This window comes from Eleutherodactylus coqui, chromosome 7 (assembly GCF_035609145.1).
Source record: "Eleutherodactylus coqui strain aEleCoq1 chromosome 7, aEleCoq1.hap1, whole genome shotgun sequence".
Taxonomy (NCBI): Eukaryota; Metazoa; Chordata; class Amphibia; order Anura; family Eleutherodactylidae; genus Eleutherodactylus; species Eleutherodactylus coqui.
Window position 1 is genome coordinate 67,596,486 of NC_089843.1, and position 25,093 is coordinate 67,621,578.

General features: G+C 40.1%; 2 protein-coding genes across 2 annotated transcripts in view; one reads left to right on the forward strand and one right to left on the reverse strand.

Moving 5' to 3' along the window:
- LOC136572538 (uncharacterized) overlaps window positions 1–25,093 on the forward strand; it is a 249,188-nt gene that overhangs the window by 174,098 nt on the left and 49,997 nt on the right. The gene's annotated exons all lie outside the window — the stretch shown is intronic.
- The window catches only part of NWD2 (NACHT and WD repeat domain containing 2), a 203,065-nt gene continuing 192,375 nt past the window's right edge, over window positions 14,404–25,093 (reverse strand). The window contains exons 6-7 of the mRNA XM_066573203.1: window positions 23,437–24,026; window positions 14,404–18,336 (exon numbers count right to left, since the gene is read on the reverse strand). Of these exons, the coding sequence (XP_066429300.1) occupies window positions 14,404–18,336; window positions 23,437–24,026 (4,523 nt within the window). The remainder of the gene's footprint in view (window positions 18,337–23,436; window positions 24,027–25,093) is intronic.

Below are 25,093 nucleotides of genomic sequence, written 5' to 3' on the forward strand. Positions count from 1 at the left end.
GGCCAATAGCATGGTCAGAGAAAGCCGGAGGTTGGTACACGGGTAGTATTGGTTGCGATACAAAAGGAGCAGGCAGGTAGCAAAGTCAGGGTAAAACCAGTGGTCGGTACATGGGTAGTATCAGTTATAGTACACAAGGAGCAGCCAGGTAGCGTTGTCAGGGAGAAGCCAGAGGTTGGTACACGGATAGTATCAGTTGCGGTACAAAAGGAGCAGGCAGGTAGTATAGTCAGGGAGAAGCTAGAGGTTGGTACACAGAAGCAGTAATTGTAGTGTGAGGAGCAGTTGGTAGCTGAGCTTGGCTAAGGTTTAAGAGCACAATAATTTTGCAAGGAAAGGACGTACAAGGTCAGGCTTAAATAGTCCAATCAAGGAACAGGGTGGAGCCAATCACACAAACAGGAAACAGGGGCTGGGAACAAGAACAGGATTCTGCAGAGGAGCTATCCAGAGTGCTTGAATGGCTTAGCATGGAGAGCCACTGCCTGGAGTACAGGAGCTCCTGGGTTTGAGTCCTGACAAGGAGCTTTTGTATTTGTACTAAGTACTTTTAGAATAGAGAGAGACACTTTTATCTGTCAATATAACATGGTTTATTTGTACAAACAATGCATACACAAGACTGTATATTAGTTGAAGACTGCAATAGCGTTTTCATTTAATAACTCTGTAACAAAAGGTAACTAAGTTAAACATTTATGAAAATATAAATCTCTGCTTGGGTAAACTCTCCCAACAATATAAAGTTTACATAAAAACATTCATCTATCAATTGCAAACAAGATAGGAAAAATCATTCAAGTCACAGAATATACTATATTGGCTTGTACACAGAACACGGATGTATCACATCGCTGGGCATTCTCAAACTGGAAATCTATTCAAACAGAAATTTGATGCCCGACAAGCTTATTTTTTAAATGTAAGTCCTTTTGAAAGCTGGGAAAGGACATGCCGTATTGCACATACAATATATTAGATGAAGGTAAATTCTTCATAAACATTTCATATTATGTACTGGATTGAAATACGATTGTAGAAAAATTGTAGAACAGTCAGTAGCTGTATGTTAAACATCCCATTTAGCACATCAAGTAAGAAATTTCCTATAAATTCAAAATAATCTAGAACCTTTGGATATATTTTTTGATATTATCGACTATGTTGACATTATGCAGGCATTATGTCAATCCCAGAGTATTCGGTTGGTCATTTCAATTGTGTGTGACACACAAAGTAATGTACGTTTAAGGCAGATGTCAACATCACACCATGAACAGGTCCAGATAGGTCACATTTTAGATGTTTAATTTGACATTTCAAAATCGAAACTCAACTAAACATTGAGTTTTTGCCGGTTGTACAAAACCTCTAGCCCTATACCATATAGGCATTATTTTTGTCATCTGAACCCACTGTTTTCAGAATTTGCCCTTTCAGGTTACTGCCTGTATAATGGACTGGTTCTCTGTATTGACCAGAATAACTGCTGGTGACCACGACCTTTGTGATTATTACATGTGTAGACATGGTGGTCACCAATACAGGAAGTCATCGACAGCTGAGGAGCAGCTATCAGAACATGCAAAGTGTTTGTGATGAACCGCATGTTGCAATGTATTATTATCTTAAAGGGTCTGTCCAGAAACAGCATCACTCTTGTCCATGGGCAGTGTCTCTTATCGTATTGTAATCCATGGAAGACCATGGAAGAAAAAACTAGAACTCTGGTGAAATCTATAACAGGTGAGGGACTGAGAGCCAAAGATACTAGCGGTGTAGAAACGGTAAAACCTTTTAATGAAAGCCAGCAGGTAACGCATTACAAGGCCAAGTGCAAATAGAATGCTGATGGCCACAAAACTCCACCGCTGGCCACCAATGGCTCTACTGACTTGTTTGGATTAGAACAGTCTAATTAAGATATCAGAATCTGCTATCAACCTGCCTGATGAAGAGGTGCTTGACTTTGAAATATATTACCTGCTGGTTTTCAATAAAAGTTTTGTGCTGTTTTTACACCACTAGCATCTTTGGCTTTCAGTTCCTCACCTGCAACAGGTTATGGCAGAGCTCTAGTTTTTTTTTTCATTCTTCCATGCATATTTACGTAACTTAGCCCTTGGCTAACCTGCATTTCAAGGCTGACAGCACCTATTTTTCCACTTGAAATACTACAGACTTGCAACCTTCTTCCCACCATATTTTTCCACTTGGTGCTCCGTCCACCTGCTATCCTTTTTTCCCCTCATTTAATTGTATTATAATGAGCTGCAATGCATCAGGCACAGCCCACGGACTAGAGTGTCACTGCTTCTGCAAAAAAAATCAAAAACCCAGACCCTTTAAAAAAAATCTCATACAGCCACATAAATAGATTTCAGAAATCAGGTTTCGTAAATGCAATAAGGCTTTTGACAAATGTAAGTGATTTTATGCCTCTGTGATCATTTCTGGTTGATTTTGTAATCAATGCATCTAGAGTCTTATTTTATGTAGAGTAAGTCCAAGTTATATTTGTTGATGATTTAACAATGACGTCTCTCCTGGCAGCTTCCATAAGACTGAAAAAATGTGGAAATGGAAGAAATAACTGGGGTTTCTGTAGAACCTTGTAAAGGCTATTTCTTACATTATTTTGGAAGAAAAATCAACATTTGATATTTTGGATACTCTAGGATAAAAAGAAGGAAATTATAGCATTTGTTTACAGGTCAAAATGTACAGTGATAGGAATCTACTGATTGAAAAGGTCATTTTATATTTTCTTCATTCTATCTTAAATGGAAAAATAATTCATTGCTCATTTAACGGTAAGAAACAAGACAATAGAGTCCCCGCTTTTTAAAGGGGTATTCCAGGACTTTTAGTACTGATTACCGATCCTTAGGAAAGGCCGTAAATAGCCGATGGGAGAGTGTCTGCCACTCTGGATCCCCACCAATCAGCTGATTGTCTGGGCCGCTGTCAGTGCAGTGGACCTGACATAGTCATTGGTGGTCAGGACTGGAAGTATAATAACTGGCTTTGCTCTCATTGAAATCAAGGGAAGTGATGTCTACTATTGCACTTCTGGCTCTGACCACAATGAGGAGCCGGAATCATAATAGGGGGCTTTGCTTCTGGTCCTGACCACCGGTAAAGATGTCCAGGCCATTGCACTGACAGCAGGTCGGATGTTCAACTGAGCAGCAGGGATCCAGCAGGGCAGACCCCTGCAAAAAAAAACTAATAATAACCTATCCTGTATATAAATCAGCAATAGTAAAAGTCCAAGAATAATCCTCTAATTAGACTGAACCCACATTTAATCTGCAGGCTGACCTCACTAGAGATTTTCCAGTGCTGTCTGTTCATCAACATAAGTATTTTACCACTGTATACTTACCAATCTTTCAATCCAAAAACAATTGGATTATTCATGTGTGATACATAAGCCCAAGATCTAACACAAACAATATAGAGACCCTGTGAAAAAACAGTATATGAGCCTCTTTCTCTCCGATAGCTCATCATATAGTACCATCCTTTATGCTTACACATGAAAGAAGTCTCGGTTGATCAATCGTCCGTGGAATCATTTATTCGAATGATACCATCAGCAACATAGCCAACTATCATAGCAGACCAGGAAGCCAATAAAAAAAAACCAACACACTGGCTTCAACAAAATGGCAACTTATTGGTCAATTTTGGCAGATTATGCCAAACACTTGTATTTTTGGCCAGCCAAATACTTGTATTATAGTCTGACTATGGCCAAAAGTTCACAAAAGCTGGAACACATTTTTAGAAGTTTGCTGTTAGCCCATTTGTATGGGCAGCCAGCGTCTCTCTAACAAACCACCAGTAATTGTGAGCTATGAAATTCATTTTCTGAGTCTCTTACATGCAATCTAATGCACAGTAGCAAGCTGCTTTAAAGGAGGCAATGGACCCCTTACTTACTGGAGGCCCAGATGGTACATATGGCATATCTGCTTCCGCATAAGCCAGACTGTTATTATCTCTCTTCAGAGTTGATCAGAAAGGAATGCTAAATATATGTTGATGAGCATTTCATGTGCTAGGAGGACACACATGTATCGGACGAGTGCTGCAGTAAGTGACATCTCTATTCTGTTGGTGGCTCTTTCAATGAAATGGCATAGAACCCTAAACGAATATGATCAGAAAGGCTCCTACTTTTAAAGTGACTGAGATAGAGGTGAGAGGGTATATTACCTGCAGTTGTTGCTCTCTGCTGTCTCTCCAATGCATCGGCTTTGGTCCTGTTTTAGGCCAATGCAATCTTCAGACTATTTAATCCCCTGCATTTCTAGACTACTAATGCACTATACCTGCTTTCTGATCACCCAGAACTGCTCATGCTACCAGCAGTGGTCTATCAAAGAGCAGTGCACAGTGTGCATTAAGTAGATAGAAAATTGCTGCAGACATCTCGCATGGTCGAAAACAGGGCCTGAAACCTACAGTTTAGAGGTGTGGCAAAGAAGAGCAACTGTAGGTACTATACCCACCCTCCCTCTCTGGTAGCGGTACAGAATTTTGTCCCGAAACTGGAGGGTCACTTTAACTAACATTATGCATGACAGTTACCAGATATCCTTTATTTTCTCAGTGGTAATTAAATTGTTTGTATGTTATGATAACTCTGCCCTTAGTACAATGAAAATCACCCCATGCAATGACTCCCTGAAGAGTTTTTAATTGATTTATGCTTATAAACAACCAATAAGAATAAGTACAGCTGCAGTGTGAAATAAGGGGCGACAGATCGAAAACTAGAAATGGATTTCAGAATAATATTGGCCAAACGCTTACAATAGCTGTACAATAAACGGCCCTCAATACATACCCACTCTTGTTTGCATACTTGTGTTTCCAATGGGTAGATGGTAGCATACCGATGCCAGACACTTTTGGTGGCAGCTGCTCTCCATTGGGAACAAAAAAATGTAACATCCACTATCCTTTTTCCATTCAACATGCACTGAACGAACATTGGCTGGATGTTTTATGAATATTAGATAGTCGTCTGGTCCCAACTGAAATTGGTTGGTTTGACCATCGTAAATCTATTGTATACGGTCAGCTTAAAGCCTTGGTTCACCATTGAGCAGCATGTAAACATTTCCCATAGGTAATCATTGTGTTTATAAATGTTTGTTCTAATTTGAATTCTCAAAAACATTTGCTTTTCAATCCTGAATTTACTATTAAAAAGTTTTAAATTGCAATTCAATATGATGATAGTTTGCATTTAACCCCTTAGTGACGGAGCTTTTCTGCTTTTTTCCATTTTTGTTTTTTCCTACTCCCGTTTAAAAAATCGTAGTTCCTTTATTTATCCATTGACGTCGCTGTATGTGGGCTTGTTTTTTGCAGGATGAGTTGTATTTTTCAATGGCACTATTTATTGTACCATATAATTTACTGAAAAACTTTTTAAAAATTCTAAGCGTAGAGAAATGGAAAAAAAACGACATTCCACCATCTTTCGGTCGTCCTGTTTCTACGGCGCACAAACTGCAACAAAAACGACCTGATATTTTTATTCTATGGGTCAGTACAATTACTATGACACCAAACTTATATAGTATTTTTTTTGCTGTAGTACTTGTATTTTTTTTTAAGATATGTAATTTTTTTCAATAATTTTCTGCAGTCATTTTGAGCACGCAATTTTATGATTTAGATTTTTTAATAATGGATATGGCAAAAGGGGGGTGATTTAAACTTTTATAACTTTTTTTTTTTTTACAATTAAAAAAACTTTTTTTTAAAATTTATTTTACTTTGAAGTCCCCCGATCTCACCGCGGGGGGGGGGGGGGGGGGGCGTGCGGGACCCCTGAACAGCGTTCAGGGGATTTAGACAGCGGCATTTAAAGGGTTAATAGCCACGACCGCCCGATTTGGCCGAGCGCGGCTATTGCCGTCAGTGTTGACGCCCGCGCTGTATGGAGGGAGATAGCGGCGCTACCTCCCTCCATACACGTCCTGCAACAGCAGGACATAGTTTTACTATAGCGCCGTCACTAAGGGGTTAAGAAGACTTACCACCTAATCAGCATTTCTCTAGAATTTGTCTAATACACTTTCATTAATTTTTACTCTTGCAATTTATTTTTTAGCTTTCTCTTCCACCATTATGCTTCCGTTGATGGACCCTTTTATGGCTTAATTTTTATTCTCGTTATTGCTTGTCTGAAGGCCTAGGGTAGTTTGGCTCAATAACATAAATATGTGATGCTCATTAATGGGGGTTACCAGGGAAAATACAATTACTAACTTATCCTCAGGATAGATCATCAATAGCTGATCGGTTGAGGTCTGCCACTCAGGACTCTTGCTGATAAGCTGACCCACTCTCGCTGACAGCGCCGCAAATACACAGGGATGGGAGCAGAAGCTGCTGCTCCAACCCCTGTGTGGTGGTTAGCGCTTTTAACTCCAAGCACCAGCCACTGGACAGGGGTCGGAGCATTTACTTCTGCTCCAACCCCTGTGTATTTGGAGCACTGTCAACAGGCACCTGATAAGCCGATCAACTATTGATGACCTTTTGTGAGGATAGGTCATTAATAATATTTTACCTGGAAAACCACTTTAACACATGAACTTCTACGGCTGCAAGAAAAAGTAAGTGAACCCTTTTCAATTATCTGGATTTCTGCATTGATTGCTAATGAAATGTAACCTGATGGCTGCTCCGGCAACATCAATACCTAGATGATACAACCCCAATTCCAAAAAAGTTCAGATACCGTATAAACTGTAAATACATTTAAAAAAGCTCTCACTGTACATTTCTAAGGATTAGACAACCCCAAATCCCCCAAATTTGGGATACTGTTTAAAAGGTAAATAACTGTACAGAAAAAAAAGAATGTAATGAATTGGAAATCTCCTATAACCATATTTTATTCACAATAGAATATAGAACACGTATCTGAAGTTGAAAGTGAGACATTTTTCTATTTCATTTACAAATATTAACTCATTTAAAAACTGTTAGCAGCAACATGTCTCAAAAAATTTGGGACAGGGGTAACAAAAGCTGGAAAAGTAAATGGTACTAGTGAAAAACAGCTCAGTTTCACAGGTCAATTTTACACTAAATCACATGACTGTGTTTAAAAGGAGCATGTTAGAGAGGTAGAGTCTCTCAGAGGTAAAAATGGTCAAAGGTTCACCAATCTGGAAAAATCTGCATCTAAAAATTGTGGAATAATTTCAGAAAACTGTTCCTCAACGTAAAATTGCAAAGACTCTGAATATCCCATCATCTATAGTACATAATATCATCAAAAGATTCAGCAAATCTGGGGAAGTTCTTGTGCACAAGGGATAAGCCCAATATTTAATATTGGATTCTCAAGATCCATGAGCCTTCAGGCAGCACTGCATTAAAAACAGGCATGATTCTGTAATGCAAATCTCTCCATGGGCTCAGTGATACTTCCAGAAATCTTTGAGCCAAGGCTAATGTAAAATAGACTGAGGAAAATGGAAAACTGTTTTGAGGCCAGATGAATGAAAATTTGAAATTCTTTTTGGCCCTGTGTCCTGCGGACTCAAAAACAGAGGGACTAACCAGCTTGTTATCAGCACACAGTTCAAAAATCTGCATCTCTGATGGTATGGGGTTGCATTAGTTCCTATGGCTTGGGCAGTTTACACATCTTGAAAGAGACTAGCAATGCTGAACAGTATATAGAGGTTTCAGAACAACATATTCTTCCATCTACACAATGTATCTTTCAGGGAAGGTCTTACATATTTCAGCAAGACAATGGTAGACCACATACTGCATGAATTACAACAACATGGCTTCGCAAAAGAAGAGTCGGGTGCTGAATCGGCCACCTGCAGTCCAGTCCTTTCACCAATAGAAAACATTTGGCGCATCATGAAACAAAAAATCCAGCAAAGAATACACAAGACTATTGAGCAGCTAGAATCCTACATCAGTAAAGAATGTGAAAACATGCTCTCTGTCCCCAGCCCTATTTGCATTAGCTATCGAGCCACTGGCGGAGGCCATCCGCAATAACCTGAAAATAAAAGGGGGTGAAGTTGCATGGTCATGAATATAAAGTTTTTATTCTGGGTGGACATTGAGAAAAGATATATATATCCTCACCTGATTCCATCCTTAACCTGGTCCACGGAGCCTCTTCCTCCAGGATTGACTCAGATGAGCCCCCTATCCTATTACTCCCTTTTTTTGTAGAGAATTTCTCGATTTAAATATAGCCTGTCCTCTAAGCCCTCGACGATAGTACCGATAATCCCCAACCCGCAATTTCCACCGAGTCTGGACCTATCCTGTTTCACATGGTGGAGAAGCAATCATATAACTACATTTCGCCACATCTACTATAAGTCGAGATTCATCATCAAACACTAATTTTTGGCCACTTTCAAACCACCCATACAGGAATGCCTACGGATCAATTGGGTGTTCTATTTTGTCCAATCCCTGCCTCTACCCCCCGTTCTTCCCAATCTCACACCATTTGAAAACCTTTGTGCTAATGACCCCTCTCAGAAAGGTTCTCTCTTATATATATATATATATATATATATATTGTAGGCTGAACCAGCCTATAGTGGGTGAAAAACTTTGGTTCTTTAGAAGATGGGAGGAGGATTTGGGGATGGAGATAACCCTAGAAAGATGGCAGCATTGTTGTTCCATGATCTCTAAGGGTAGCCACCAAGTTTCTCCTGTGGAAACCTTGGTTAACATTCTTCATAGAACGTATTTTGTACCACAGAGTCCACCATGTTTTGGTTGCTAAGAAGTTGGGAATATGCTCTACACCTGGCGGGTCCTGCCCAGAGGTTGTTAAACTGTGGTCACAAGTCCATAGGTTGATAAATCACTGTTTGTGGGCCTAATTCCTGAATCTCCCAAGGTCTTCCTCCTAGGAGATCGACCACTGTGACTTACATTTAGAGCCCATCGACTTATTCAGTTTATCTGTATGGCCGCAAGGATCCATATTGCTTCCAAATGGAAAACCTCCAGTCTTTCCTTCCCTGAGGTAACCAATAGAATATCTACAATTATACTCTATGAAAGTATCCACTCTATTAGAACGGAAGTCCTACCCAATTTCCTTAATTCATGGCAACCCTGGATTGACTATCTAGAAGTCCCAGGGCTACATTATAATTTATCTTCTACCTAACCACCCTACCAGAAGCCAATCCCTGATATTTAGTATACAAACAATAGAGAATTGATATAGATCCTCGATGACCCCATGTTATATACCCTTTGTTACCCCTTCAAGTCAGTAATAATGAGGCCCCTGCGCTGGGAATTAAGAATGTGGTACACCAGTAATATTTGTATGAAAATTTTCAATAAAAAACGGTGTAACTAAAGAATGTGAAAACATTCCTGTCCCAAAACTTGAATGCTTGGTCTCCTCACTTCCAAGACGTCTACAGAATGTTGTAATAATGATACACAATGGTAGACATGGCCTTGCCCAACTTTTGTGAGATGTGTTGCTGCCAGCAATTTCTAAAGGAGTTAATTTGTTTAAATGAACTGGAAAAATGTCTTTGTTTCAACTTCTAATGTTTTCTATGTTCTACTGCAAATAAAATATGGTTTTATGAGATTTCCAATTCATTACATTCTTTATTTCTTTACATTTATTTACATTTTAAACAGCATCCCATTTTTTTTGGAATTGGGGTTGTCTAGTGAGAGCTTCTTAAAATACATCAAGCAAAATGTCATATAACTTGAATCACACGCTGCATAGCGTTGCTACTGGGTCTTTCGCAGGCAAAGTAATAGCAGAAGTGTGACAAATAGTGCGTGCTGATGTCTCATGCGCATGAAAGGCTTGCAGTGTATTAACTGCACCTCCGCAAGAATATCTGGCTAGGCAGGAGAGATGCAAACTCGGAGCTCATTGGCACAGATACTATTTTTTTTAATTTTATCTTATTTAGTGATCTGATTGTTTTCCAAGTCACTGGGAGACAAAGTAAGTGAACCTCTGAGATGAGATTGGAAGCATGGGTTTTAATGGCACTTTGCCTAATAAATTAGGGCACACAAAGCCTGGTTACTGAAACATCTGTTCTTCTCAAGAAAGACTAGTTAGTGTGAATCATAACTCGGTGCAAACAACTTTCATAAGACGTGTTCTAGAGATGGGTAAAACTGAAAAAAACTATAAAAGGCTATGATTCTGGAAAAATATTCAATTGGCAAATGAAAGAAATATGTACAACACTGCAGTATGTTTGGAGGAAAAAGAACACCAACACCAAAACCTCATCCCAACTGTGAAGCATGGTGGAAGGAGCATCATGGTTTGGGGCTACTTTGCCGAATCAAGGTCTGGACATTCCGCAATCATTAGGGGAGCAATGACTTCTAAGGTATTTCAAAACATTTTTACAAGAGTACTGAGTTTTAATGTGTTTTCTGAGTTAGTTTTTAAATACAGCTGCTAATACAGCCTATACTCACCTGTCCTGAGCCACACACCTCCTGTGCCACCTCTCCATTATCCATGCTGGTACTCTATTTACAGGTTGCAGCAGCCTGTTACATTCTGTTCATAGGCTGACTCTGTAGCTTTATATACATATAGGCCCAGCAGGGAGAGGGGAGAGGTGGTGCTGGAGGTATGAGGCCCCGGACCGATGAGTATAGCCTATGTTATTGTTTTGCGGCTTGGGAAGCGCTATTTAAAAAAATAACTTGGAAAAACCCTTTATCCCTATCGAGATGCCGTGGCATGACCTAAAGATGGCTGTTACCTGCAAGGCATCCCATAAATACTGATGAATTGAAACAAATTTTCAAGGTTGAATGCTCCAAAGTTCCTCTTCAACGTTGTGCAAATCCAAATTGCAGTTAAAGGAAACATTTGGTGAGGGTGATTGCTGCTAAAGGTGGATCTACAGGTTATTAAATAATTTAAGGGTTCACTTACTTTTTCTCTCTGCACTGTGGATGTTCAGTCAGTATGTTTGTGTGTTATCAGTTTAGTTGGATTGTGTTTCACTATAACTGTGACCACGCTAATTAGTTATCAATGCAGAAATCCAGGTGATTATAAAGGGTTCACATACTTTTTTCAACAAATGCAAATGGTCTTCAAGTTTTATGAGCAGAGCTGCAAAGATATTTGGAATTCATGAGCCAGTTAGACCTAAAGTCTAATCATAGGATTATGCAGCAGAGATTCTTAAAAACACATAATAAGAATAACAGATCAGATAATGATAATAAGAGAGCAAATAATGTTAAATGTTACATTATTTTGCCTATTGCTGAGTATTTAGCTGATGCAGTTTTGTAATGCCACATCAGAATACCCATTCCTTTAATAGGTCAAATATACCTTTATGAAACACTAGAAGAATGTGGTTCGGTGGTCCCTCGACATACAGTGTCAATTGGTTCCAAGATGACCATTGTATGTTGAAAATATTGTATGTAGTAACCAAAACTCTATGGAAAACTGGTAATTGGTTCCGAAGCCTCAGAATGTCAAGGAAAATAAAACAAAAGCAAGATTGAAAAAAATTTAAGCAGATGAATAATAAAGATAAATTTGGTCCACACATATAAGGCTGGGTTCACACGGGGCGGATTTGCCGCGGAAATTCCGTGCGGAATTTTGCCGCGGCAAATCTGCATGTGGACGCTAATCCCGGGATTAGCTGCGGCTAAGCCGGTAGAAGCCGCCGCTGCAGCGCGGATTTGCCGACCGCAGCATGTTCATTCTTTTTCCGCTGCAGCCGTGCTCTCCTCTATGGGAGCGCCGGCCGCAGCGGAAGAGCGAGCGGCCGGGCCGCTTCAAAACCGCCGCGGGTTCTCCCAAACCACAAGATTTCCACCGGGAATAGGCCCCGTGTGAACCCAGCCTAAAAGTCAGAAATTGAGGCTGGAAACTGTAAATCACTTTCTATGATAAGAGCAGGAGCTTCTTCAGGGTTCAGTACCGTACAATGTACACCAGCAAAATAAAAAGTGCTGCCTTTACCTGATATCCAAAGGAGCTGCTCATCCTGGGACCAGTAGAGCAGTACTATGCTGTACCACAGAGAGGCGCTACTAGACAGCCAATCATTGTATGCACTGCAGTTATACAGGGGTTTTACCAGTGAAATGCTCAGTCTGATTGGCTGGATTTTCCAAGAAAGTGCATATGCCCCAGCTTCGGACGGTCTGTGGCCTTGTATGTTGAATCTGCTTTCAAGTTACAATGGGCAGGAAAGACCATTGTATATTGAACATACTGCATCCTGACATCATGGTAACTTGAGGGAACACTTTGAAGGTCGAGTTAATAGTAAACAAAGGACATACATTCCGTTCATACTGTATGCCTTTCGCATAATCTAAGCACTTTTCATATAGTTACGTTTTCACTGTGGAGTATGTACAGTATATATTTTTTTGTTCTTTTGCTCTCGTATGCAATTCATTAACTTTTTTATTTTCCTGCCATTTCTTTTTATTGGAGTGGAATGCAGTTATGGTTATCATCTTTTAAAGTTTGTATTCGTTGTGAGCTGATAACTGCATAGATTCATAGTTCCCAACAACTGAATACCAAAAGGCAGGACATTTTAAAGGGGTTGCACCAAGATTACGAATGCAGCCCTATCCACAGGAAGAGAATAACTTGCTGATTGGTGGAGGCCTCTGTACTGAGACCTTTGCCAATCTTGAGAAGGGGCTCCCATGTCCCCTGTCCTCCTCATTGTGGAGTTACAACACCCACTGCAGTGAGTAGGAGACTGCATGGAGAACTGGTCGCGCAAGCGTGCTAACATTCCATTCACCTTCCATGGGACTTCGAAGGTAGCCGAGTGTCACCCTCTCGGGTATTTCCATCAGCTCATTCAAATGAATGGAGTGCAGACCGTGCATGCTTCACCAGCGCTCCATTCATTCTGAGATCACTGCAAAGGAAAAGTGTATCTGCAGTGACAGGTAGGAGGGGACACAGGATTCCTGTTCTAGAGATCGTCGGGGAGACCCACATTAACCAGCAAGTTATAACTTAACTTATGATCTTGGAACAACTCCTTTAACCCTACCCCTGCTGTACTTGGATCTCCAACTTGGAGTTTGTCTATGCAATGCTTTCTTTTTAGTATGGGATGTGTCCACATTTTAATGTGGATGAGTGCTAGTAAATCACCCATGGACACGTACCTACAGTTTTCCTATTGCTCCACAGAAATACCATACAGTACAAAAACCCCAAACATTTTTAATTGGCCATAATATGGACCTGTAGGGACTTCAGGTGCCTCTGTACCTCTGTTTAGAGCCATTGTGAAGCACCATGCTTCTGGAGGAGTATATCTCCCTAATACAATGTGATGGAGTGTTCTTATGGGTTACAATCACGCAGAGGTATAGTATGGGCCTGTGCATACGTCCGACTGCATGGTTTATAGGGTTTAGCTTTGTATTGGGATAGAGCATAGAATATTATATAAATATATGTAATTATTTAAAATCTCTGGTCCAAAATTCTGACACATTTAAACTAATTTAAAGGGGTTTTGCAGTTGTAAACTACTGATGGCCTATCCTTAGGACAGGCCATTCATCAGTATGGGTCTGCCGCCCGGGATCCACATGGATCAGCTGTTCTGAGGGTTAGTGTGCTCATGGATTGAGCTGATATCTAGGAAGCAGACAGCTCTATTCTTACTGCAGTGGCCAGACTCTGTATTACACGTAGTTGAAGTTAATGAGAACTTTGCATGTCATACAAAGCCTGACCACTGCAGTAAGGACTGAGCTGTATGCTTCCTGCAGAAATGAGCAAAATGCTGTAAGACACCAGCCCATGGAAGAGCTGATCATTGGGCATCCTGGGTGGCAGACTTCTACTGACTTACTATGATGTATTATTGATGATCTGTTCTAAGGATAGGATATCAATAATTTACAAATGGACAACCCTTTTAACTAGTAGATTTTGTCACTGGAGACAATGGTTGACTTCTTTTTCTATGGCGCTTTTGCAAGATAAAAATATAAAAAGATGCAAACCTAATGAGCAATGAACTGCTTCTATTATAGAGCTAGAAATGTTAGTGCACCTAGGACGGACACGGTAATCTGCTTACAAGGAAAGATTCTTGATCTGACCATTACTTTAGATTTTCTTGCAGTAAGTTTCCTTCTTTTATACCACAAGTGCTTTAGCAGTGGTCATAATATGCATGCTGTATAACAGAGCATTAAGTGCTGGATAAAGTTCTGCTATATCTTCAGTAATGCTTCCATGATGAGGGAAATGTAACATATTTTATCCACCAAAGAACACGATATTGAATTATAGGTCTAATTTGTAAACATTTTGAACATATCAATCATTTGGTGGCCTCAGTTGTTAGCAGCAAAACTCTGTCCCCTGCAGTCAATGGCAGAACACATTTTCTCATAGCAAAAGTTATGTTTTTTGGTTGGTGTTGACTCTGTTCCTTCACCAGCTTCGGAAACTGTGATAGGGCTATCTCTTGCAAACACTTCAGTGGATTCCCTCCACAAGCAGTCAGGTGCCATTTTAAAAATGTAGTTATTGCATTTGGGCCTATGAAGGTGTGTTTTATTATTGAAAATTTGCCGGCTATTAGAAGTGGCAATTTTAATTTTTAATGTTGCATCAACCCGGTCCACCACAGTGTAAGTGCCAATGCTTCCATCATCAAACCCTACTACAATATTGAGGTGCCTTTGTGAGAGTGCAAGAAAGGTTGGCGTTTTATATAACGTACAAGCACCGATGCTTTTCCCATCTGCAAGTCTCATCACTATTAAACTTGAGACGGAATTATCTTCATCATCTTCGCCATTTTGGAAGCAAATGTAGACGAGATAACGTCCATCGCAAGACAAGCTCTGCTTCCATATTATTCCTGATGCGTGTATCACTCTTAATTTTCCAGTGTGAAGATCTAGAACATTGAACTTTTCATCTCCATGGGTGATAATCCCAAGCTTCCCATTAGGAGAGATTTCAAAATCATTAAGATTTCGTAGGAAATTACATGGTAGCTGGACTCTTCTACAAATGGCTTCCTCAGCAAGGCTCCAGATGTTCACGGTCTCAGTGGATGTCATAAATACAACAAATTCTGGACAGTCCGGAATTAACCTGAAGTTGACGATGGTTGATCCATCATCAAGGCAATATTTTTTTGTTATGCTTCCTGTCCATAGGCTTACAGCCAAAAGTTTATTCTTGGTCATTCCAATCAAAAAAGTATTTGCAGTAGTTATAAGTGCATTCTTTAAGGCAGCTAAGATATTACATACTTTATGGCCTGTTGCGAGCCTCCATACTCTGGATGCATTTTGCTCGCATAAAGACACTATAAATTGATCATTATGTGTAACTAACAGTTCAGATATTCTTTGACCACTAATCCGGAAGAGGTTTTCCCCAGTGCTAGTATGCCAAACATATTGATTACATTTGTCATCTGACGTGACCAGTAGTTCTCCAGTAGCAGTGAGCACACCATTTTCTACAACACCTTCATGCTTAAAGGCTGATTCAATGAAGCCTGTATTAAAATTCCATTTTTGAACATATTCAGATCCATCAATTGAGTAGATGAAATCCCCTCTCCCGGACAATAATACCGTGTGGACAGCTCTCCCAGTCTTGTCAATATTGGACATCGCGGTTAAGATGTCAATGTCCCAGATAGAAAGCACTCCACTGATGGACAGGGACAAAAGTAAGTTATGATGGCTAGATTTCACTAATTTCACTATACTCCCTGAGATCTCTGGTAAACTTGCCATGCACTGCCCTGTGTCTCTTCTCCAAACAAATATAGATGAGGTATTTTCCATGGAAGCAATAATACAGTCACAGTTGCGGGACAGAACAGCTGATATAAATTTCTCATTGCGTTTTGCCCTAAACTTTTCAGAAACCTTCCACATACGTGTATCAAGAAGTTCAATGCTCAATGCTTTACAGATTAAAAGTGCACTTTGGTCTTCGGACAGCTCAGTGCTAATAACATCACTGTCTCCCTTTGTACAATCAAATTCTTCCGTCAATTGGGGATTGCTTATTTCCTCTATATTCCAAACAGAGAGGCTTCCTTCATTGTCAAGCATAACCACTTCTTGACTCGTATCAAGAACAAGGATATATTTCACAAACCCACCAGAAAATTCTGAAGTTACAGTGGACAACTTCTCTCCTGTGCCTAAGTGGAAAATTGTGGTGGTATTGAGGTATTGACCACAAAATGCATATAGCCCATCTGAAGAACACTGGATGCACGTTACTTCATACCAGCAATGGAAATTATAAAGTGGCCATCCATAAAGTAAGTCAATCACATTTACATCTTTACTTGCTTCCAACCAGGCTAGTGCATGTGTTTGAGATAGGGTGAAGCCATTGATTAGGTTTGGCCCACCTCCTACACTTTTGGAACCTTTAACTTCTACTTCGGACAAAAGGCAAGAGTTTAGGTTGTCATAGATTAGCAGGGTATTTTTTGCGGTGGACACAACGAGATATTTTTCATCTACCGTAAGCTTCATTCCCATTATTACAAACTGAGTAGTGGTTATTTGTCTTAAGAGTTGTCTCGTCTCAACATCCCAAGTGCTGATTGTGCCATTCTCAAGTGCAGAAATGATTATATTTGGGCTATAAGTAGATAAGACCTCTGTAACATGCAACGAGCTAGATGACAGCGAAATTCTTTCAGGGGAGTATGTCACATCCATCGAAGAGTGCAATGGGACAATCGAACAGTATTTAGGACCATCTTTGTCACATTCTACAAGAAGGTTTCTGAACTTAGGCAAAGAACTCACAACTGGAAGAAGTATTTGCTGCAGTTCAGCAGAAAGTGAGCCTGGATTTTTCAGAACCTTATTTTTTATGCTTTGAAGGGTACTTGCGAGGAATTTCAATTCTTTTTCTTGTGAGTAATTATATGCTATTTCAATGTCACTTAAGGCCCTATCAAATTGTCCAATTTTGATCATTGTATAGAGCCAGCTAAAATTCATTGTAATCCCAGACATTATTTCATCTGTCATTCCGCATCTGGTTAAATGATGTAGTAGTTCTGTCATTTTCCTGTGATTTATAAAAAAAATATCAGGCTGCAGAGGATTACACTGAAATGCCCATGGCTGCTCAGGAGCCTGCCTGTCAAATTCATTTTCATCATTGTACAGTATTTCATTCTCACGTATGCCCCTGTGTTCATTCTGAATGCAGTTTTCAAAGTAGTGATGATCATTATAGAATGACTTTTTTCTGCCTCCTGACCATGCACCAAGGAAGTATTCTGCCATATTCACATGCATTTCTTGCAAGTCATCATCATTGCTGAGATACAACTTCTGGGCAATGAGGTGAAGATGTCTATTAGACCAAACAAAAAGGGTACAATTTCTTATGTGTCGCTCAACTAAATAACCTGTAAGATCTTCTTTAATTTGTGCAATGATTGTATATGGTACCCTTAATGGATTCAACGTTTTCCCATTTGTTAGTAACTCATTCATGACATTATTATCAAGAGCAAGAATGTCTTCAAGTTCCACCTCACTAAGTCCTGTTTTTGCCATTGTAATATAACCAAGTGCTCTTGAGACCAACCTCAGTCCACACTTGTTTTCCAGAGAACAGAATAACTGTTCGATGTTTTCATGGACAGTCACACAGAGAGTTGATTCATCAACATCCTTATGAGACCTCCAATTTCGGACCTCTCTAAACGTCAGGTTGACAAACATTGGTAGAGTACACCTAGAAAATGCTTCATTGACATAAATTTGTTGACCTGACGTTACTTTCCTTTTAACCCTCAGTAGCTGATGTTTTAGTATTTGGCTGCACATTTTTCTATCTCGTGGAATAAGTTCTATGTAGTTGTCCTCGCTGTTTATAAGGCACCGTAGTTTTTGAAGGATTCCATGCTTGTTTGGCAGTGTTGACAATATTATACGAACTGTGCGTGGAAGATGAATAGGGAGCCACCAAAGTTTCCTGGCATCATCGCTATCTGTAAGTTGTTCAAGGCTATCTAGTACAAGAACCAGGGGTTTATGATAAGAAGACTCATTCAGCAAATTTAAAAAGAGCTCTCGTAGATCTACAATCTTTTTCGGAATGCTCTGCAGTAAACATCTGTAATTGAAGGCTAGCTGCTCGGATAGGCTTTGAAGCAGACAGCTTAATTCAGAGCTCATTTCTGTGGATCCAATAAATCTTACAATGACGACAGGATCTGACTCCGGTCCCATTTCTTCCTGAAGCCATGAACAGGCCTAGAATAAATAAATAATGTAATTAACTTAAATTAGATTAGGAAATGGTTAATTATGGTTATAAATGGCATTAAATTAGGATTAATTACAATAAAATCATATGAAATGTGAAAAAAATGTCTTTCTTAGACTATTACAGTATTACTATACAATGTGATGATCTAAACCATAGAGAAGGATTGGCAAACAAAGCAATGACTACCAGAGATGTTTGCATCAATTTTTCTACCATCCTAGACCATCAGAGAAATTGGCATTAACACAACCTCTATGACAGACTACCAGGGAAGTTGGCATTACACCTTTAACACTCTAGACTACCAGGATTTAATTAAAACCTTCACCTCCATAGACAAGTGAAACCTCAGTGAGGCGACCATCCAAAACTGAGTTTAAAACCGGTCTTCTGGGGTGGAGGTCTTCCCATAAACAGTGTTCAGCATGCATAACATACAATGGAACTTAAAATTTGTCACAGGAAATCTGGTCTAAGGGGGTTGGCTCTCTCAAAGAGGTGGTCTTTTGGAAAGGTTTCACAATGTACATATACATATATATATATATATATATATATATATATATATATATATGCAGCGTCTGAGGAGCGGGCCCACAGCCGAGGAGATGGCGGGATAGATAAAGACTCTGTCATTGGTGGCTCTACCATCTCCTCTCCGAAGGGTAGCTCAGGAGCCGACCAAGTTACTGCTGGGGAAGATCACAGGGAAAAGTAGCCGGAGGTTACCTGTAATCTTCTTGTCACTCATGATGCTACTGTTCCATCCTCTACGGTGAATCTTGATGATGAAATAACTTAGTTCACACACAGGGAAACTTTCTGGACAAACCAGGAACGGTCGGTAATGTCTGTTTACCGAAACTTTAGTAAAGTCCACTTTACAACGATGGTTTGGCACAATTACAACCAGAGAAGGCGGTGTGATAGGGATGATTCTTGGGGTCTTCCAGACAATCCACAGTCCAAGTTATCTGTGTGATCCCGCTCCCAGGGATTCTTTCTCTCTCCAACTCTCTACCGGTCAACACTCACGCCTCTAGTACCTTTCTCTCTCTAAGCAGGAGTCATTCTCTCTCACTCAGTGCTCAGTGGTAGTACTGGCATATCCTGGGTAGACTGGTCCCAGGCCAAGCTCAGCTTCCTCCATTCTGTCCACACACAGACTAATCTGTCTCTGTGGAGTTTACTCACTTGCAGACTTGTCAGAAACACTCATTGCACTCACTTAGACTGGCATGAACTGCTCCAGACTCTCTAGCATAGCATCCTTTCAACCATATATAAAAGACATAGTCACATGGCACACAACATGATACATTTTCCAGACATAACCCAGACATTAACCCATTCAGTGCTGCAGAGATGCAATACACATAATCCTGATGCATACTACACACAAGACACTGACATGACAATGGCATGAGACAGACATATAACATTATTGAGTGGCCCCACTAACTCTGGGCCACTACATATAGAGTGAAACCGTTCCAAAAGACCACCTCTTATAATATATATGTGTGTGTATACAGTACTGTGCAAAGTTTTAGGCAGTTGATGTAAAACTGCTGCAAAGTAATAATGCTTTCAAAAATAGAAGTGTTAGTAGTTTGTTTTGTCAGTGTCCTATCACAGGTCATACACCGTTGCATGGCTAGGCTCAGCAACAAGATACAGGGTTGTTATATTGCATCAGTAAGGTCCCTCTCAGCAAAGATTTCAAAGCAGATTGGCGTTCCAAGATGTGTTGTTCAAGCTCTTTTGAAGAAGCACAAAGAAAACTTAGTGCAGCAGAGGAAAGACACATCATGCTTACTTCCCTTTGAAATCGGAAAATATGCAGCAGTGCCATCAGTTCAGAACTGGCAAAAACTAGTAGGACCCAAGTACAATCATCTACTGTTCAGAGAAGTCTGGCCAGAAATGATTTTAAAGTAAGAATTGAGGCCAAAAAGTAATAATTTCAACATAGAAACAAGATCAAGCGACTCAACTATACACAAAACATTGGAACTGGGGTGCAGAGAAATGGAACAGGTGTTTTGGGCTGATGAGTCAAAATGTGAAATTTCTGACTGTAACAGATGGCAGTTTGTTCACCAAAGGGCTGGAGAGCGGTAAAATAATGAGTGTCTGCAGGCAACAATGAAGCATGGTGGAGAGTGGTACAATAATGAGTGTCTGCAGGCAAAAATGAAACATGGTGGAGGTTCCTCAGAAGTTTATGGCTGTATTTCAGCAAATGGAGTTGGGGATTTGGTCAGGACTAATGATATCATTAATGCTCGGTAATGCAGACAGATACTTATTAGAGATGAGCAAGCATACTCGCTAAGGGCAATTACTCGATCGAGCATTGCCCTTATCGAGTACCTGCCCACTCGGAAGAAAAGATTCGGCTGCCGGCGGGCAGCGGCTGGGGAGAGAGGGGAGGAACGTAGGGGAGATCTCTCTCTCCCTCTCTCCCCCCCCCCCCGCTCCCCTCTGTTCACTGCCGCAACTCACCTCTCACCCGCGCCGACAGCCAAACCTTTTCTTCCGAGCGGGGAGATACTCGCTAAGGGCAATGCTCGCTCGAGTAATTGTCCTTAGCGAGTATGCTCGCTCATCTCTAATACTTATCCATCATGCAGTATCATCAGAGAGGCATCTGACTGGCTCCAAATTTATTCAGCATCAGGACAACGAACCCAAACATACAGCCAATGTCTTCAGTGTAAAGAAGAACAAGGAGTCCTGGAAGTGATGATTTGGCCCACAGAGCCCTGATCCCATCATCATCCAGTCTGTCTGGGATTACATGAAGAGACAGAAAGATTTGAGCAAGCCAACATCCACAGAAGATCTGTGGTTAGCTCTCTAAGATGTTTGGAACAACCTCCCTCCAAGTTCCTTCAAAAACTGTGTGCCCGTATATCTAGAAGAATTGATGTTGTTTTGAAAACAAAGGGTGGTCCCATCAAATATTGATTTGATTTAGATTTCTCTTTTGTTCTTCCACTTTTTGTTAATTGACAAAAATAAACAATTTTTAACACTTCTGTTTCTGTAAGCATTCTTACTTTGCAGCATTTTCCCCACCTGCCTAAAACCTATGCACAGTAATGTACGATACTGTCTAAGATTATATTTTTAACCTCCTTTGCCACCCTAGACCTCAAAGTGACATAGGGACCCTGAAAACATTGCAGTAGAGAAGGGGAAGTTGGGCAATGGAAATTACCACATTTTGTTTGGGGGCAGGGGACACAGAATTCATTTTATTGACTTTTGCGGTAATATATAATAACTAGAGATGAGCGAGTATACTTGCTAAAGGCAATTGCTCGAGCAAGCATTGCCTTTAGCGAGTATCTCCCCGCTCGAGACTGAAGGTTCGGGTGCCGGCAGCGGGCAGGGAGCTGTCTCTCCCTCTCCCCCCCCCCGCTCCCTCCTGCTGACTGCCGCTACTCACCACTCCCCCGCGCCGGCACCCGAACCTTCAGTCTCGAGCGGGGAGATACTCGCTAAAGGCAATGCTCACTCGAGCAATTGCCTTTAGCGAGTATACTCGCTCATCTCTAATAATAACACATAATTTGGAGATCTGAACGTAGTTTGTACTATACTCCCCATGCTTCTGTGGCTATCCTCTGGTTACTCTGGCTTCTTGCTCTAGGTATCAGTTGCTTCATTGCGTGCCATGTTTAATGGTTTCAGGAGAATGGTAAACCCACAACTTGGATTAATCCTGTAATTCACTTTTGCAAATATACAAATTGCTGATTTTGCGAACAATTACCATATGCCTATGGCCAGATTTTCCCACAACTTTCTTATAATATTATATAGTAACACAGGTAAGAGTAACAAAATAAATATATTAAAAAATATATATATTTTAAATATTTATATAAATATGATATATATATCATTTTTTACTACATAGCAGTCTGTGATTCATAAACTAATTTTTAAGTAGTCTGGTCTTTGACAAACAGATTGAGCACAGTAAACATAATCTGCCTATGATAAAAAGAGGAACATCTGCTAAAATGTGCTAAGTGTACTGAAAAAAGATTGTCCCATCTGTATATCAAGACTTAAAATATAACCTACAAAAATGTTTTAAATCCATCGGAAACTCAGAGCATTAATTTTCCTAAGCTTGGATCAAAATATTTCAGAAAAGAGTGTAACTAATTTAAAGGGCCACTCCAGCAGAAATACATTTTTCCAACACTGCAACCCTCAGCTGACTGTCACACTCTAGATGTCTCCTATGTACAGATGTAACTTGCGTTAGCAGATTACAGCTGTAATAAAGTTGTGGCTCAGCATGATTGGCGTTGCTGACAGAAGCCTAGCTGTCTGCACTGCAGATGTAGCGCACCTGATTTCTAAATCAGCGCTGCTGCATCTGTACATTGCAATCACTTCCATGCAGTGCAGCATCCTGTGTGATGCTTATGAGATACCGTCTTGATTTTTAGATTTCACCCTGCTTTCTCTTCCTTTTTGCTATGCTAGCAATGCCATGATGCATCAGCACAGCGTCACATGGGCAGCTAGAGCCAGAACCATCTCTGCATGCTAGGAGGATAGTGTTATTATCATTACCCTCTGTATTCTCCTAAATAAGGTAAACACCATATGTATATAGTCAGGAGGATGAACTCTAATCTGCTTGATTATAACTGAGTGATAGGAACCTCATGATCAGTAACTATGATAGGAGTTTCTGTACCCCTTTCCCTTGTGAAGAGCCTGTGTGGTACAGTCTATGTAGTTTCCCCATACATCAAATCTGGTGATTGAAATAGTGACTTTTGGAGAGAACACAAAGACAAGTAATACCCAGGCAATCACAAGAAGATCACATGACCCAACTGAAGAGAAGAAGTTCAGGAAATTTCAGATATAAAGGAATGAGGTAATATCAGGGGGCTTATATATTGTGGTTGACTAGTTACATAATTTTTTAACGAGAGTGGCTCTTTAAATTCACGTTTTTGTAATTCAGTTTTAATTCTTTAAGTTTTAGGATTCAAGTCTCATTATTAGACACATGAACATTAATCCAACTGATATTTTACAGTTACCTTTTTTGCTACTTCTGCTAAGAGGAGTGTTTTTCCAGTGCAAGGTCCACCAGATATTACTAGTGGATAGATATGGCCTGATTTGGAGCGCTGTATGTATTTATGGACGAGGCTTAGCGATTCACATCTGTATTCATAAAAGGACGAATAGGTTCTACACAAAGACAAATGCTGCAAGATTTCATCGTATAGTGCATCTGTCTCGGTTTCAAAATTTTGTTGCACCGTTGCCTGGATTATGTCAACCATGTCTTCATAGAACTGTTTGCAAAGTCCTTCCACATAATGGTTCTCCACTTCTTCAGAATAGCCCAGTTTCATGTCACAATGTGTGACTGAGGTGTAAACCCGTAGATTGGATGATGCAACGATCAATGGAACAAATTCATCCCTGAGCTTTACCATCTTCTCAAGGGCCTCCGGGTCTCTTACGGGCTTGCCTTCTACTTGTATCACATCTGTATACTTGGACATCTCAGGTATTTTCACATGTCTTTCAATATTGGAAATTTTCCGAATATAGCAAACACATTTCTTTAAAAATGCTGCTGTTTGTTTTCCTAAAGCAAAGTCAAACTCATCTTCCAAGGCTATGGAAAGCAAAAATATTCAAGTAAACAAAACCAGTACTAACAGATATAGTCTACCCCATTTCTGAAAAGGACCATGCATAGTTAATGAGGACCTGTCATGTCCTCATGTCAGCGGGGTCGGCTGCATAGCTTTGCAGATTTCTGGCTCTATCACTGATTTGTTGTTACTCACCCCCTTTCTTCTGTACCAATTCTCTTTAGATTTGGCTTCAGTTGCTTTGAATGTGTCAAGTAGGAGGTCCCCAAGACTCTGTGACATCAGATTAAATTTACAGTGCTCGATCCTTACCATTCGCTTCAATCAAATCTCATGCTACCCATAGACAGTGAGTGGTGGGGACCACTTACTTGATACATTCACAGCCCGGGGAGTCGAACCTAAGAAGGTCCAGTATGGGAAAATGGGGGGGGGGGGGGGGGGGGGAGTAGCAACAATAGAAAAACATGATTGGAATCAGCGGGGCCAAAGCTGCAAAGCTTATGTAGACATGACAGGTCCTGTTTATAGTAAGTATATTAAATATTGATAAAAAAACATTTCCTAATATTTACCAAAGCATGTAAACCATAACTGGTAATAAATGTAAATGTTTTATCAACAGATACATTACTATTATAATTCAGATATTTTTCATCATGTCAATCAACATTTTTTATTTCATAAGAAACACTCTAAAAGGAAAATACTGTAATTTGTGTTATGAACCTAAAGCGGTTTGTCCAGAACTATAAAAAAAGGGGTCTGCTGTATTTCCAGACACAGCATTACTTCTGTCCATTGGCTGTCTGGTATGACTACTCTTAAGATTACAGTGAATGGAGCTGAACTACAATACCAGCCAGAGCCCATGGACAGACGCACTGCTGTTTCTGGACATACAGCAGACCCTTTTTTCTAGCTCTGGATAAACCCCTTCAAGGCAAATGTATCATCAGAAAATGACATCACTTAAATCAAGATAAAATAAAAAATACAAATATTTCTCTGCTGCAGACAGAAAGTATGGAAACTAATATTGTCTGCAATAAATTCTCTTTTAGGTACAGATGCAGCAAAATTTAAC